We start from the raw sequence: 18,347 nt of genomic DNA on the forward strand, positions 1-18,347 counted from the left end.
TCAGAGTTAACATACAGCTATATTGGATTAGAAAACCAAACTGTGAACATAAAATGATTAGGGTTATTTTGGTATTAGACTGGATGAATTATGGATGTTGAAACTGTAAATAGGTTATCCTGAATTTGCAGGTCATATGTCCGGAGTTGCAGTTGAGAAAATACAGTAGTGAATGCACATGCTGGAAGTGGAAATAAGCTGGTGGCTAGCCACGCGCCACTGTAATGGAAATCAATGGTGGGCCACGGTTTTGCCCCTCAAAGGTCAACAGATCATTTTTTCATGCATCCAGTTGTCATGCAGGTGCCATCATGCCTCTGTTACGGCTGTTCTAAACTACAGTAACACTGCAAAACTTTATGGGTTAAGATATACACATACATTTTTATCCAAATCTTTAGGGTGGAAAAGGAACATGTCATTTAACATTGTAACATGTATGTCACATACTGCCAGTCTTTTTGTTTTAATAATGTATATTTGTCCAACAACAACAAAAATCCAAGTATTTAAGCAAATAGATCATGTAAACTATGCGGTTCTTTAAAAACAATAATTGTTTGTTTCAGTATTTTAGATGCATGTTCCAATAGTGATGTTTACAATCACACCCTACTTTGAATAACCGTCCATAATTTGGCTTTACAGTGCATTGAGAAATGGCTTTGACAGAGACAGTCATGTCCCACTTGTCGAGTCCATGTGACCATGCCTGAGTCCTCTGCTCGTGTCAAGTTTCCCTATAAATGTCCGTATTTGTACACTTTCCATGTCTGTTTGCTTCCTGTGACCCTGGGCAATTATTTAGTATGTTTATATGTAAATAAAACAAAAGACCATCTCTGGGTGGAGGCATGGGTTTAAGACTTAAATTAAGTATGGGCAAATGTGTGTGATTGTATGGTCTGTTACTTAATATAGGCCTAAGAGTTTTGGATGTGCATCTTTAATCTCAAGAGCTTCCGCTCTATTCATTCCTTACCCTCCTTTTTCATTCTTGCTTTTCTCTGTGGTGTCATGAGGACAGAATGTTTGGCTACCGTGCATGTTAAATGTATGACCAGAGATGTTTTGTTTTCTCTTTGTCCGTCTCTCCACTCACGTAGCTGCTCAAAATGCATATCTGCATTACCCATTAACGTACATACCAAATTCAAAGGCAGAGAGTTTTAGACTCTGTCCAATGTAGGTTATTGTGGTGTTTCTGATGTTGTTTGTCCCTTTAATTAAATATTCACACATAAAGAAATGGGCCTAACTACATTGTTGCAAAGTTTTTATATAGTGCTGTTATTTTGAGATTATTGTTTCATATGTGCCATTAGGATACTTGTTTTTACAGAACATATTGAATTTATAGATTTGGTACCAGTATTTACTTTAAATGCCATTTCTATGTAGGTGAGTGCCACATTATAAACTGTGAAATAAATAATGAATATACAATGATATGAAGTTCTTCTGTTTCCAGATCCTCGAGGGACCGTGTCTTTGTGCACGTAGGCCTACCCAAACCCTGCCCTCGTGTCGTGTCCCGCCCTATTGTACAATTATAAACGAAAAAAACAATAACAGTAAAAACCCAGCAAAACTCTGTAAATTCTGTTATTATAAAACAGTATGGCAAAATATTATGCCTAATCAACTTTTGTACCAAAGCATTAGTAAACCGTTAAAAAGCGTATTATCTTTTCTTATAGCCTATAAGCGTTTATAACGAGAACATGACTAAATTTGGTCTGCCAATCAATAATTTGTCAAGGTTTTAAAAATATGTAAAGCATAGCAAATAAAAAATACACTACTTTTAATTTATCAAACCACTGGACTGAAATTTCCTTTTATTGTAGTGAAGTCTAGACTGCTTCGGTCAGAGAAGAAAAGAAATGCACACGTGGAAAAGAGACCAACTGTTGATTGACAGGTGAACTAACCAATCACATTCGAAAACAATGACGTCTAGTGGCTGCATGGACGAATCGTTGATGGAATGGGAGGTTCCCTTAAGAAGACGCTCTGAAAAAGATAAACCCCACAAATCTGGTTGCGAAACAGCTGGAAAAGTGGACGAAGAAGTTTATGCGTGAATTCCTGATGGGAGAAAAAGTGATGATGTTCAAGAGGGAATAAAAGGAACCGTGTGAGGATGTTTCAACATTTTTTGTAATCTGTTACAGCATCAGATGCAGACACTCGAGAAAAACATCGACTCTGAGGTTCCTTCTTACTTTTTCCAAGAATATCCCAATTGTTTGGCCAATCTATAAGGTAAGAACTCTCACATCATATTTCAGGCACCTACTGTGCCCGAATGAAGTTATTTCCACTTTTCTTTCTTAATGAAATAACGGACCTGTTGGCGTTTTCTCCTCATCTGTCGGAGTCGTTGCATTCATTACGGTGTAAAGAATCGTTTTTAAGGAAAGTTTTTAAACGATTTTAAATGAAATATTTTTTATTATTATTATAGCCTATGATTTTTTTTACTGTGTGTGTGTGTGTGTGTGTGTGTGTGTGTGTGTGTGTGTGTGTGTGTGTGTGTGTGTGTGTGTGTGTGTGTGTGTGTGTGTGGACGAAAAGTGCACTGCAAATTTTCTATTTTGATTCAGAAAAGAATACTTTGTTTTTATGTAAAATTCCAAATAATGTCGTCCTTCTGTTGTCATAAATACATGAAAGGATCGGGCCTCTTCACTGGAGAGACTCTCAAAGCTTCGGTTGTCTCTATGGTAACAGCAGAGCATCCTGACGAACAGTGTTTAGATTAAAGCTGCAGAGATGCTACTCATTTTGCCTTGATTTTCATTGTCATATATACATTGTCATATGGTGCATAATAAAAAAAAGAAGACAGAAATTAAATTAAGGACAAAATTTGAGACTTTTGAAATAAACCATTGAAACAGGCTTGCTGTCTCTGCCTATCCTTTTCATGTATCTTTTTGGAAGCAATTGTAAGGAGACGTTTATAAAAGGTCTTGGTCTCAAGGGCACACTCTGATTAGACACTCACACATCTGATTTTGACAGTAATGACCACCTTTTGTTCGTCACGGGATCTGAATAACATTAAGGCCAAGTACTGATATAGGCTGTTGATTAAATAATACTCACAAATCATCCTCTTCAAGAGAAAAGGAGGAACATGCCATTCCTATAATTTCAGTATGTATTGATTTGATTACTTTCACTGATTAGAATAAGAATAGTTGATTTCATTGATCTTTAAAGTTAAATGCAAAAATAAAGTTTTGTCAAGTATAAATCGACATGCCATTTAGCTTTCATGTGGATGGTGAATGTTTAGAACAGGTTTTTTTTTTTTTTTTTTAAAGTTAACACTACAACAAGGTCTCATTTGTTAACATTAGTTAAGAACTAACATGAACTAACAATGAGAGAAACTTTTGTTACTGTATTTATTAATCTTGGTTGATTAACCGTGCAGACTTTCTGATTTGTTATGGTTTAGACTTTTTATTTTTATCTGTAACTCACATTGAATCTCGATCTATAAATCTTTGTTGTGTATATAGTGTGTGGAATTGTTTGTTCAGGATGGCAATAAATTTGCTATATGCCACCTTGGAGTAACAAAATCAGAAACTAAAAATGGTTTTCACATCTGTGAAAATGCAGATCTTGTACTGATATGTCACTCCTGAGGAGGAAAAGTGTTTTATATATAACCCAAATCCAGTAAACAAACATGATCTTTTGCTTTAATTGTCGCTTACTATTTTGAGATATTATGAAGCAGAATTATTATTATGAGGTATTTTGGTTTTGTAGTTTTTATTGATTTATTATTAATACATAAAATTGTTAATCTGATTTCCAGGAAATCATGGGGAGTTTTAAAGGCCATGCATTGCCTGGAAGTTTCTTCCTGATCACTGGTCTGTGGTGGGCCGCAAAGCAGACATTTTTGTACGCCACCCGCAGGAACAAAAGTGCTGGTGCGGGCAGACTTGCATCTCGAGCTACCCAACGCCGCATAGAAATCATAGAAGGAGCTGTCATTTTATCATTTTCTATTATTGGTGAGTTGCTGGCACACCTTCATCAATATAATATGTCTATATCTATAGTTTCATTATATATGTAGACAAATAACGGTTGTCTTTAAAGCACTTAAGGTTCAGCAAATAAATTTGGTTTCAAGAAAAAAAATAAACAGGATAAACGGTTGTCTTTCAAACTCCCTCTGCACGCAACTGGATAGAGCTACAACCAACCAAAGCAATGTGAAGCGGAGCTAGTTGATAGATTAAACATTCGCCGTATCCGGTCGGCAAAACTGAACATATCTTCCCTTTTTAAGAATGACTTCAGTGCCGTTCTTTGTTCTTTTCTCAGAGAAAAGCTTAAAGGACAACTCCGGGGAATTTTTAAGTTAATCTGGATCATTATACCTTTGTGAGTACAGTCTATAGAAAAAAAACGAACCGGATTGGTGCTTGCAACGTGGAGCTATTACAGTTAATGCCCAGAGCTAAAACGGCAGTTATGGGCGCTAACGTAAAGGGTGTCTTTGTGCCACTTAGCAGACATAAAATGCAATTAAAATGTCTGTCCAACATGAACAGAGCTCTTACATGACAACGAGATGTGTTTAGCCACTTAGCCACCCAGCTGGCATTTTAACATTGAGCCACTGTTGAATCAACGTCAGGTGCCAGTGTTGGATAACCGTTGAATTTTGTTTAGATTTTGCAAATCTAATCAACGTTGAAATGGCAACGTCTTTCCAATGTCATGTTTCTCAACATAGGTGAATTTGCCAACATTGAAACAATATTGATTTTAGTTTAGATTTTGCAAATCTAATCAACGTTGAAATGGCAACGTCATTCCGACGTCATGTTTCTCAACATAGGTGAATTTGCCAACATTGAAACAATATTGATTTTAGTTTAGATTTTGCAAATGTAATCAACGTTGAAATGGCAACGTCTTTCCAATGTCATGTTTCTCAACATAGGTGAATTTGCCAACATTGAAACAATATTGATTTTACTTTAGATTTTGTAAATCTAATCAACGTTGAAATGGCAACGTCAATCCGACGTCATGTTTCTCAACATAGGTGAATTTGCCAACATTGATTTAAGTTTAGATTTTGCAAATCCAATCAACGTTGAAATTTCAACGTCACTATAAAGTCCTGCTTTTCAACATAGTTTTCGTTAAACTGTTTTCACTGAAGTATTGATGTGTTCAACAGCAACACCAAACACCTTGAAATGGATACATAAACACTAAGTTTGCAAACACGCACAGTCAGCTTGGAAGTAGCCAATTGGTCAAAGGAAGACCAGGAAGAATATTAATAAAGACATTTCACTGACGTAGGAAACATGCTTTATTACATAGCTGCAATTGTGCCAACCTTTTACATCAATTGTACACATGTCAAACTTTTACTTTACCCAAAAATTCTGTCATTAAAGGGTTAGTTCACCCAAAAGTGAAATTGAGGTCATTAATGACTCACCCCAATGTAATTCCACACCCGTAAGACCTCCATTCCTCTTCAGAACACAGTTTAAGATATTTTATATTTTAGTCCCAGAGCATTGTGGCGATCCGAATCATTGATTCATGGCTGTTTGAATCTTTATTTGAGGTTTGAAAACAAACGCAGAAGAGAAAACAAAGCTGAATAAAATCATACTTTTTTTTATTTTTGGACCAAAATGTATTTTCGACTCTTCAAGAGACTCTAATTAACCCACTGATGTCACATATGGACTACTCTGATGATGTTATTATCTTTCTGGTCCTTCTGGACATGGACAGTATACCGTACATACATTTTCAATGGAGGGACAGAAAGCTCGGTGTAAATATAAAATATCTTAAACTGTGTTCTGAAGATGAATGGAAGTCTTACGGGTCTGGAACGACATTAGGGTGAGGAGTAAATGACAGAATTTTCATTTTTGGGTGAACTAGCTTTTTTTAACCTTTAAAAAAAAACGGCCCAAACATTAGGCAACATTAAACACAGCTGGTTAAGTCTTCCTTTCTTGTTACTTCTTTCTGCTACCGCCACCAGTCCTCTCAGGTGCATATTTCAAGTCTTTGGCCATGTATTCGTCTACTTTTCATTGGCTTTAAGCTCAAGACCGCATCTGACGAGAAAAAAAACAAAAAAACAGATCAGTATTAGCAAACACTACTCTCTCAAATTAAAATATTTAGCAAATATCAACTTTTGTGGCATTGCCAATGATCAAAGTATATCAATTAGTATTGATCAACATGCAAGGTCATTGATAATCATGTGCTTGAGCGAGCAACAAAAGGCAATTGGTAGTAACCCTTGCTGCAGGTAGAGAAGTTAGTCTAGAGCCCAGAATGGAGTATTTTATTTATATATATATATATATATATATATATATATATATATATATATATATATATATATATATATATATATATATATATAAAGTTTGGACACATTACTATGTGTAATGTTTTTGAAAGAAGTTTCTTCTGCTCATCAAGCCTGCATTTATTTGATCAAAAATACAGTAAAAAAAAAAAAAAAAAAAAATAATATTGTGATCTTATTACAATTTAAATATTTGGTTTTCAATTTATTATATGTTAAATTACAATTTATTTCTGTGAAAAGCTGAATTTTCAGTATCATTCCTTCACCGTCACATGATCCTTCAGCAATCATTCTAATATTCTGATTTATTATGAGTGTTGGAAACAGTTCTGCTGCTTAATATATTTGATGAATAAAAGGTTTAAAAGAACTGCATTTATTCAAAATAAAAACGTTTTCAAATAATATAAATCTCCTTTACTATCAATTTAACACAGTGTTTCTCAAACTTTTTCAGCCCAAGGACCACTTTATCTTCCAATTTTTTTCTGAGGACCACCTACAGAATCCCACTCTAACACGCCCCCCAAAACCAACAAAATAGGAAGGATAAGCTAAATTTAAGTTTAATATGCAACTGTTTCAAGTCAAAAACGAATCATTCAAACATAAATGCAATGATTTGATCAGAAATTATTATATACATTTTATATATAAAAAGTCTTCCACATAAACCTGTATTTAAATTTTACAAAAATGTAACAAAAAAAAGTTAAGGGTTAGTTACTTTCAGATTCAAATAGATGGTTGGGTTAGGTATGGGGACAACTTAACGTTAAAGGAGACTTTCAGGTCCAAATCTCTGGAAAAAAGAAGAAAGAAGAATGTGACGTGCTAAAGATGTATAGATATTCTTATGCCTCTCCCTGATTGGGTAACGGTAGTACAAGACAAAAACATTCAAACTGATCTAATATGTATAACGTTAGCTTCATGGAGCGTACACACATAAGTTACACGCCGGTGGAACGACGGACTAACGGCAGTTCGCGGTTAAACTAGTCTGCCCGTAACATTACACTTTCGGCGGTTCGCGGTTAAACTAGTCTGCCCATACGTCTACACACACACATAGATAAGAACGGCGTTTGACGGTTAGCTAGCACTAACTCCGGTTCGCGGTTAAACTACGTTAGTCTGCCCATATAAACACATTATTAATTAACACAATACGTATATGGACCAGAGTCAGGCACACTCAACATTTATTTAGGAATTTTCTAGTTATAAAATGTGACTTCAAAAACTTTGCTTACCGTCTGAGCTGTTATCATAGATATCCATAATTATTATGGATATCTATGGCTGTTATGCCCAAATTCAGTCGAACCGGTCCAGGTCAGAACCTGCGAGGCTGACGATGACGACACAGACCCACTTCGCGCACGCGCAAGCAGGTGTTGTGTGGAACCGTCAGAGCCTATTGGCCTTTGTGTGATGGACAGTCGCCGTCCTCCAATCAAGCCATACATCTTGTATTCGTGTGTGTGTGTGTGTGTGTGTGTGTGTGTCCGTCCATATGTGTGTCTATATATATATATATATATATATATATATATATATATATATATATATATATATATATATATATATATATATATATACATATATATATATATATATGTGTGTGTGTGTGTGTTAATTTTAAGCGGTCTGTTAATTTTTTTTCAGAGCTGTGTAGGACATATATATATATATATATATATATATATATATATATATATATATATATATATATATATATATATATATATATATAGCTCTGGAAGAAGATATAATATTTTCACCAGCCGCCACTGCATATATTGTTCTTGTATGGAATGACTAACCAAAATGATCAATCGGACTTGCTGTCAAAGTAAGCCATAAGATGTAGAAAGTGCTCAACAAACGTTTAATTCAGAGTTGATATTTCAACGTTGTATCATTATTCATGTATCAACTCTTTTTCAACAGTTAATTGATCAGCATTGTTTGGACGTTGTTCCAACGTTATTTTTCTACTGATATATTTCAACAAAATTTTTAAAAGTCATGGTTGTAAAAATAATGTTGATTTGACGTACAACTCAAAACTTGTTGATATTTCTATGTTGAATTCTTAGTGAGTTAACAACACCAATTCAACTATTTGGTGTTCAACGTTGTTTTGACGTTGAAACAATGTTTTTTCATAAACTGACATTATTTCAACTACATTTCACGTCCCGACTTGATTACTGTAATGGTATCCTGTTTGGTCTGCCTAGCAAAGCTACTGACAGACTCCAGTATGTACAGAACTCTGCAGCTAGGATGCTTACTCACACAAAACTTGGATCTCATATTACTCCAATCCTCAAAAAGCTTCATTGGCTGCCTGTTAAATCAAGGATCAAATATAAATTTCTCCTCCTGACGTACAAATCTCTAAATGGACTTGCACCACAGTATCTGACTGATCTACTCCATCCTTACAACCAAGCCCGGTCCCTGCGGTCCTCAGACAAGGACCTGCTTGCTGTCCCAAAGTCCAGGCTACGGACGTTTGGTGATAGAGCCTTCTGTGTTGGTGCTCCTTCACTCTGGAACAAGCTTCCTCATTCCATCCGCTCTGCATCATCTCTAGCAACCTTTAAAAAACAACTTAAAACACATCTCTTCACTGAGGCCTATGGTCCATAACTGCTTGGTTTTCTCTCCCTCCCCCCTTCCCTTGCTGTTTGTTAAGCGTCCTTGGGTTTTGTGAAAGGCGCTATATAAATTAAAGTTATTATTATTATTATTATTATTACATTTAAACGTTTAAAGTCAGTCGAATGCCAGCTGGGCATTGTTTAAATTTACCTAAACAGTATTTTAGTCTGCTAGCTGTAGTCTCGCACTGTCCCGTGGGAACTCCGTTGTAGCTGGATCATCACTCTGTCCGGTGGAACCAGTTCACCAAATCGGACTGAATCGTTTTAAACGGTTCACGTCTCAAATCAGCGCTGATCCCACAAGTTACTTTAATTACTCACTTTCTGACATGAGTGACAGTCCCTCCGAATATAAATAAACTAATATCTTGAATTATATGTTGTAACTCCAACAGTTCACTGAACTGAGACATGTTTTGCTGAGAGATCTGATGAGAACTCACGAACAGCTGATACTGAGCATGCGCGTTTAACTGAACGTGCAGCGGTTCTCGGATCAGCAGTACAGAATCGAAAACCGTTTCTTTCGGACACGTTCGATACTGAGAACTGACAAACTGATGAGCAGAGCAATGAGATTACTCTTCATACACACGGTGCTCCTCCCAACTGGACTATTTGCCTTTTTTCCCACTGGACTTCAGCGCGAGATTACAGCTAGCCATCTAAAACAATGAATACCAATCGAAGGTGAATTTAAACAATGGCTAAGTGGCTAAACGCATCTAGTTGTCATGTAAGGGTCTTGTTGGACAGACCTGTTCTTGTTGGATTTTAATTGCATTTTATGTCTGCTAAGTGGAGCGCCCATAACTGCCGTTTTAGCTGAGTGGGGGCTCTGGGCATTAACTGTAATAGCTCCGCGTTGCAAGCACCATTCCGGTTCTTTTTTTTCTTTTTCTATAGACTGTACTCACAAAGGTATAACGATCAAGATAAACTTAAAAATTCCCAGAAGTTGTCCTTTAACTCTAAGTCTTCCAAAGTCGCGGTCAAAGCTGATTCAAAAGAGATTGGTTTTTACAGCTCAGACGTGTATTGAGAGTTGCTAGACGACACTCGCGGGAGATTAGGTTTGCTGCTGCTGGGGTGCGTTTAGATTTCTAGGCTTATAAAACTTCACTAAAAGTATATTAAGGTTTAGCATATTTCTTAAAAGCATAATTAAGCATATATTTATTACCTTTATTTAGTACTTTTAATATACTTTTTAGAAATATATTAAAATGCAGTTCAATATATTTAATGCACTTCAAATAAGCTTGTTGGGAATACAAATGTACTACTTGAATTTAGAAGCATACTACTTGAATTTCAAGTATATTTTTAATATATTTAATAGTACAACTTTTTCTCCTGGGAGGATTAAGGATAAAGATTTTAAAAATATATTTTCTACTCAATTTCTAGCCAGTCAAATATTTTACAGTTTGGCTTAACTAGAAAAATGTATACTCATAGAATTTAGAAAACTGCCCATGGATATATATATCATCAAACTATTCTTGAGTAATGTGCAAGCGAATTTGAAGAAGAGCATGCCAAAATGGACGTGGGACTATATCTCATCAATGCTTTAGCAGATTCTGACCAAACTTGGTGTGTGATGACGACCATGACCTGTTTTGGCACAGTGCCACCTAATGGTTATGTCACATTACAAGTGATTGTATGTATTGCGTTTAACCATTTAGCTTAAAACCGTCTCCAAATGTCTTCTCTCATTTTTGCAGTTGGTTAGATGCCAGCTGCTTTGATTTCTGGCTACTCATTCTGTCTCTCTGGTGTGTGGCCCTGTAATTGCTGCTTGTTATATTACTTTTTCTTCTGCAATTTACACAGGTATGTTAGCAGAGCAGCTTTTAGCGGGTGGGCCTAAGTTTCAACTGTATGATTCTTCCACTCAGCACTGGGAGCAGCTGATGAACTGGCAGCACACCACCATGTACCTGTTTTTTGCCATCGCAGGGGCCATATCTCTCACTGTCCACAGCACAGACATCGCCCCATTGGCATTAGACCGTATGCTCCTGGGTCTTGCTTTCTTTAATGAGGGTACGTTCTTGATTTTTCCACATATTGATTTCTAAATTGGTCAAAAAATTCTACACCAATCAGGCATAACATTATGACAGCTGAAGTGAATAACACTGATTTTATCTTCATCATGGCACCTGTTTGATGATGAGATATTTTAGGCAGCAAAGTGAACATTTTGTCCTAAAAGTTAATGTGTTAGAAGCAGGAAAAATGGGGAATGTTAAGGATTTGAGTGAGTTTGACAAGGGCTAAATTGTGATGGCTAGACGACAGGTTCAGAGCAGCTGCTGCTCGTGTGGGGTTTTTCTGGTCTGCAGTGGTCAGACTCAGTATCTATCAAAAGTGGTCCAAGGAAGGAAAAGTGGTGAACCGGTGACAGGGTCATGGGTGGTCAAGGCTTATTGATGCACGTGGGGAGCAAAGGCTGGCCATGTGGTCCAATCAACTAGACGAGCTGCTAAAGCTCAAATTGCTCAAAAAGTTAATGCTGGTTCTGATATGCGGCAGAATAAACAGTGCATCGCAGTTTGTTTTGTATGGAGCTGCATAGCCAAAAACCAGTCAGAGTGCCCATGCTGACCCCTGTCCACCGCAAAAGTGCCAACAGTGGCCACATGAGCATCAGAACTGGACCATGGAGCAATGGAAGAAGGTGGCCTGGTCTGATGAATCATGTTTTCTTTAACATCATGTGGATGGCGACGTGCGTGTGCGTCACTTACACATGGCACCAGGATGCAGTGTAATGATTTGATACCTGCCTAAACATTGTTGCAGACCATGTACGCTCTTTCATGGAAACGGTATTCCCTGGTGTCTGTGACCTCTTGGCATTCTACGTATGATAATGCGGAGGATAATGCTGCCTGCCACAAAGCAAAAATGGTTCAGGAATGGTTTGAGGAGCACAGCAACGAGTTCGAGGTTTTGACCTGGCCTCCAAATTCCCCAAATCTCAAACTAAATCAAACATCTGTGCGATGTACTGAACAAACAAGTGTGAACCATGGATACCCCACCTCCCAATTTACAGGACTCAAAAGGATCTGCTGCTAACATCTTGGTGCCAGATACATCAGCACACATAGGGGAGTCCATGTTTCGACAGGTCAGGTCTGTTTTGGCAGCAAAATGGGAATCAACACAATATTACCATAATGTTATGCATGATCGGTGTATGTAAGAGAGAAAAATAGTATTTAAAACATTTTTAATGTTGGATAATATGTGCATTGTTACCTAAATTGAGCACCTTTTTTACTTTTGAAGTTCTTCAGTTTCTATTTTTGTGATAATTCAAATTCAAAGGCCTACATGACTGCCTTTTGCAGGATTTCTGTTCCTTTATCATCTCCATGGCAGAGACATGCTTGATGTCCATGTGCACACTCTTCTCCTCTATGCCATCTTTGGACAAGCTTTCATCTGCCTTCTGGAGGTTTTCCACAGGGGGAATATTATACTAGAACTGCTCAGAGCCACTCTCACCGTACTTCAGGGCAGCTGGTTCTGGCAGGTCAGTGTATGTGCCTACGTGTACGTGCAAAAGTGCATACATAAATCATTTTGACTCAACACTGTTTAACTCTCTTTTTCTTGTATTTTCTAGATTGGTTTTGTGTTGTACTCGCCTAGTCAAGTGAAATGGGATCAGACAGACCATGACAATGTTATGTTCGTCACATTATGCTACTGCTGGCACCTCGCGTTTGCACTGCTCACTGTAGCTATAGTGTACTGGTCTGTTCTATGGTGAGCATGACATATTCTATCCATTCTAACATGAAATACAAAAACATAAAAAGAACTAAAGGAACTTAAAATGCCATTCAAAAGTTTAGGGTCAGAAATTAAAAAAATAACTACTTTTATTTAGCAAGGATTCATTAATAAGTTAGTTCACCCAAAAATGAAAATTCTGTCATTAATTACTCACCCTCATGTCGTTCCAAACCCGTGAGACCTTCGTTCATCTTCAAAACACAAATGGAAGATATTTTTGATGAAATCCGGGAGCTCTGTGACCCCTCCACAGACAGTAATTTAATTAACACTTTTAAAGGCCCAGAAAGGTAGGAAAGACATTGTTAAAATAGTCCATGTGAAGCGACGAGAATAATTTTTGTGACAGAAAAATTAATTTATTATTAATGACAATTAATGACAGAATTTTCTTTTCGGGTAAAAAAAAAACCTTCTAATTTCTAAAGAATCATCTGAGACTAGAGTAATTGCTGCTGAAAACATGTTCAGCTTTGGCATCATAGGAATTAATTACTTATGTTTTAAAATAGAAAAGTTATGTTAAATTGTAATAATATATTTCGCATTATTACTGGGTTTTTTTCTGTATTGTTAATCAAATAAATGCAGCCTTGGTGTGCATCGTAAGACTCAAAAAAAAAGAAAAAAAAAGAAAAAAAAACATACATTTGTCATTTATCTCCATTGTTCTCCTTCCAGTGCTGTGCGTTCCAGACTGAGGAGGATGCCACCCATGGAAATGGGGCTTTTGAAACCAAGGGAAAAGGAAGTAGAGTCTGAAGACGAGATTTTATGAGTGTTTATCATATTTACACGTTCATCCCTGCATCCAAATGCATTTGGGACTCAGACCAAAGACAAATATGGAGACAGAATGTGAGAGATAGATAGTAACAGGGAGGCTTTGTCACTAAATATTAGCTTTGTCTTAATTTCCTGCAGAGCAGATGAGAGATGAAAAACAGTGGCAGTCTTGCCTTCCAAGATCTCTTTCATCAAACTGCTACAAAGTGACTCGCTCATGTTCCCAGTATGATGATCACTCCACAGATACAACAATCTTATCTCATGTGGTCATTCCTTTTTATTTCATTATATCACTTACATTTCATTTCTCTGATGCACCTCAGGACCAACATCTGTGAGAAATTAGTTAAAACTTGATTATTTTCTGTAGTTTGGATTAAGTCAATCAAATATGATGTATCGATTATTCTTGGGTCATTATGTACACCATTACTATTATTTGTTATTAATTACATAATTTTCTCTTTGATGCAATAATGTGTAAATTTAAGTAATTTCTTTGTGTGCCTTGTCAGTATATGTTGTCACTTAAGGACAGAGAATATCATATTTTTATCATATTGTTTTTAGTGGGACTATATGATCTACTGTACATTCTGAAATGATTATATTTTATTGCCCCTAGGATTTGGGGGTTTGTAAGTCACTTTTCAGTCATCAAATGATGACACTTTGGTATTTTCTTGACAATTCTTGACAGCCATGACAATTCCCCAGTCTGTTGTATTTGTTTGTGCCACGATATTCTTCGGAAAAGAAAAGGGGGGAAAATCAGGAGTGGCCATTGTATGTGAAATCTTTTTATTAGAGTATCTTAACACATGCATTTATTGATTAATTTAATTTGACTTGAAGACATTTTCTAAAAACAAATCTTTTCCCAATAAAATATTTTATTAATCTATAACAGTGTGCAGTGATGGATGGATGGATGGATGGATGGATGGATAGATGGATGGATGGATGGATGGATGGATAGATAGATAGATAGATAGATAGATAGATAGATAGATAGATAGATAGATAGATAGATAGATAGATAGATAGATAGATAGATAGATAGATAGATAGATAGATAGATAGATAGTACATTGAAAATATATAGGCTATAGTTTAGACCAAAATTTGTCTATACTAATTTGTATACTAAGCTACTTTTAGTGCACTGGTGAGAAGCACCAGTAGGTGGCGTGCTTGAGCAAAATATGATAATGTTCAATTTGCAAAAGACAAAGGTAAGCAGGAGTGATGTCAAGGCGAGAGTGCCAGCTGGACAATGAGACAAACAACACATTGTCAGGGAGTTAGATTGAATTGATTCAGTTAATACGGAGAATTGAATGTACAGTAATGGACAAACTCAGAGCAGTTCTGGGTGGTCATGATGGAAACAATGACAGAAATATACTGCAGGTAAGTCACTCTTTATTCTACTATAAATCTTAATAAGGATCTTTAATTAAGACATTTAAACACAAATATAAGCATAGTAATATGACGCTGATTTGCACGTAACGACATTCCAACTTAACATTTGAAGAAGAAGAAAACTTAATCACAGTTGTCCTCTCACTCAAGGCGGCGAATGAAGCGTCCACGCTGGGATGGGGGACGCGCGTGAAAGGATTCCTCGCCTGTATGGTCATCGGAGTAGTGTGCAGTGTCTTGGTCAGTGACTTAAAATTTAACCAGTTGGATTTTAGTTACACGGGATTTTAAAAATAGGTAACTTCCTTACTGTTGAGAAGGGCTAGGCGATGAGTTGGAGGAATATGTTTGGAAGCAGAGCTGTGCCACCGGTTTGACCTGCTCTGGAATGAGATGAAATGCCATTGTAATGTGCATCCACATATTTTGAGAGTGAGAAGTTTAGAAAATAAACTCGTTTTCTTTCTTATATTATTTGGTCAAACTTTGCGATTATTAAAGACTATATTAATAACTGGCTTTTTTCTTTCTTTCTTCAGGGAGTATGTTGTTTATTTATTCCCAAAATAGGATTTATTATCTTCATTGTATTTTACACATTTGGCAACATATGCTCCTTAATAAGGTGGGTTGACAAGCTATAGCAATTTAAATGTTCTAATTTTTATTATATTTTGATGACGGTTTAATTTGAACCCATCCCCAGCACCATGTTTCTGATGGGACCAATGAAACAGCTGAAACGCATGTGTGACAAGACCAGAGCCTTTGCTACAGTTGTTATGATAGTAAGTAATAATGACTTAAAAGATAGATAGTAATAATGTTAATAGTTTTAATGCTACATTCTGTTTTCTCATTACATATCCTGTTTCATTTGGATATACATCTCATTTTGGAAGTCCTTTAAAATCACTTTGAAATAACTCAAAGAATTTTGAGTTACACAACTTTGAATTATTGGCATATGTCATGTAAAAAATATTTATATATGATACAGTGGGGCAAACAAGTAAACAAATGGTCAGTAACCAATTGTGCAAGATCTCCCACTTAAAAGATGAGAGAGGCCTGTAATTTTCATCATAGGTAAACTTCAACTATGAGAAATAAATTCTGAAAATCACATTGTCTGATTTTTAAAGAATTTATTTGCATATTATGTTGGAAAATAAGGATTTTGTCACCTACAAAAAAGCAAGATTTCTGGCTCTCACAGACCTGTAACAACTTCTTTAAGAGGCTGCTCTGTCCTCCACTCGTTACCTCTATTAATAGCCCCCGTTTGAACTCATTATCAGTATAAAAGACACCTGTCCACAACCTCAAACAGTCAGGCTCCAAACTCCACTATGGCCAAGACCAAAGAGCTTTCAAAGGATACCAGAAAAAAAGTGAATGACCTGCAAAGAGCTGGGACCATCAGTAACAAAGGCTACCATCAATAACACACTACGCCACCAGGGACTCAAATCCTGCAGTGCTAGACGTGTACCCCTGCTTAAGCCAGTACATATCCTGGCCTGTCTGAATTTTGCTAGAGAGCATTTGTATGATCCAGAAGAGGATTGGGACAATGTCATATGGTCAGATGAAACCAAAATAGAACTCTTTAGTAAAAACACAACTTGTCGTGTTTTGAAGAGAGAGAATGCTGAGTTGCACCATGCCTACTGTGAAGCATTGGGGTGCATTTCAATGTCCTGGAGTGGCCTAGCCAGTCTCCAGATCTCAACCCCATAGAAAATCTTTGGAGGGAGTTGAAAATCTATGTTGCCCAGCAAAAGCCCCAAAACATCACCGCTCTAGAGGAGATCTGCATGGAGGAATAGGCCAACAACAAGCAACAGTGTGTAAAAACATTTGACCTCTGTCATTGCCAACAAAGGGTATATAACAAAGTATTGAGATTAACTTTTGTTATTGACCAAATACTTATTTTCCACCACAATTCGCAAATAATTTCTTAAAAAAATTAGACTGATTTTCTGGATCTTCTCATTCTGTCTCTCATAGTTGAAGTGTACCTATGTTGAAAATTACAGGCCTCTCTCATCTTTTTAAGTGGGAGAACTTGCACAATTGGTGGCTGACTAATATATGTGTGTATATATATACACACACGTATATGTATATATTTAATTTATGTGCAACCTTTAGATGCCAGTTACATACAGATTCTGATTACAGTATTTTGGTTCGGGTATTAAGAGTTCCACTTTTCATTTTGTGGTCTATAGACATGTCTGGTTCTCACACTCTGTGCAGCTTTTTGGGTGAGTTCTAGTCTATCCTTATTGCGTATTTCAAATTGTTTGAATCAGATGGTTTAGTATTATTTTTTAAATATTTTTATTAACACTAATCTCTATGTCGCAGTGGAAGATCTTTGCACTCTGTTTGCTGTTTGTCATTCTACAAACCATTGCATTTGCATGGTAAGTTTCCATTGACACAATGTAAAATTTTAGATTAAATATTTAATTTAATATATTAAGTAAATTATTTAAACCAGTAGCACCCAGCACCCAGTGTTTATTATTGTCCTGAAATACATTTTATCAATTAAAATTTTTCTTCTCTATAGGTATAGCCTGTCTTACATTTCTTTCGCAAGGTAAGTCTGGAATTGCACAGTATTAGATTTTACCAGATTGACATTTACAGATGTGTAGTTTTTGTTGTATTAGATTCTATTTTGCAGGTAAATCTGGTATATGATAGTGGTAATCATGCACAGGCTTGGTTGTTTTATAATATTGAGTCTAGACATCTTTTATAAGGCCTTACATTCTCTTTACCTTGACCAGAGATGCTGTCCTGAAGTTTTTCTCCATGCTGTGCTCCATGTGTGTGAAATGAAGAGGCTGAGGTTTGGCCTTTCATCATCAGGGACTTTCTACTCCCTGTTTCAATGGTATAAATTATGTTGTAAAACAGTTAGGAAAGATTGTAAGATACCTGAAAATGTATATTTATAAAAACAAATATTTTGGGGGTGACTTTTGAAAGTTGCACTTTCTATTTTTCTCTACCTTTGTCTTAATGTTGTTTAATGATAACACCCTGTAAATAAAGACAAGTTTTATCAGCTACATTTTGTGCTTTTGTTTATTGTTAAACCACTTTAAATTGTAATGTAGATGCATCCATTTTCTGTGAAGATGCTTTGAAACAATACGCATTGTGAAAAGCGCTATACAAATTAATATGAATGTAATTGAATA

General features: G+C 36.2%; 2 protein-coding genes across 2 annotated transcripts; both read left to right on the forward strand.

Moving 5' to 3' along the window:
- The first annotated feature begins 2,063 nt into the window (after positions 1 to 2,063).
- tmem45a (transmembrane protein 45a) lies at positions 2,064 to 14,501 on the forward strand. Its single transcript, XM_067458446.1, has 6 exons — positions 2,064 to 2,268; positions 3,842 to 4,043; positions 10,924 to 11,136; positions 12,453 to 12,637; positions 12,731 to 12,873; positions 13,585 to 14,501. The coding sequence occupies exons 2-6, from the start codon at positions 3,848 to 3,850 to the stop codon at positions 13,679 to 13,681; spliced, it is 834 nt and encodes a 277-aa protein (XP_067314547.1). The 5' UTR covers positions 2,064 to 2,268; positions 3,842 to 3,847; the 3' UTR covers positions 13,682 to 14,501.
- Positions 14,502 to 14,922: 421 nt separating this feature from the next.
- sft2d2a (SFT2 domain containing 2a) lies at positions 14,923 to 17,756 on the forward strand. Its single transcript, XM_067458447.1, has 7 exons — positions 14,923 to 15,105; positions 15,271 to 15,360; positions 15,660 to 15,745; positions 15,827 to 15,908; positions 17,361 to 17,396; positions 17,500 to 17,558; positions 17,708 to 17,756. Exons 1-7 carry the CDS (start codon positions 15,043 to 15,045, stop codon positions 17,739 to 17,741), a joined length of 450 nt encoding a protein of 149 aa, XP_067314548.1. The 5' UTR covers positions 14,923 to 15,042; the 3' UTR covers positions 17,742 to 17,756.
- The last annotated feature ends 591 nt before the right edge of the window (positions 17,757 to 18,347 follow it).

The sequence above is a fragment of the Pseudorasbora parva genome, chromosome 12 (genome assembly GCF_024679245.1).
Source record: "Pseudorasbora parva isolate DD20220531a chromosome 12, ASM2467924v1, whole genome shotgun sequence".
Classification (NCBI taxonomy): Eukaryota; Metazoa; Chordata; class Actinopteri; order Cypriniformes; family Gobionidae; genus Pseudorasbora; species Pseudorasbora parva.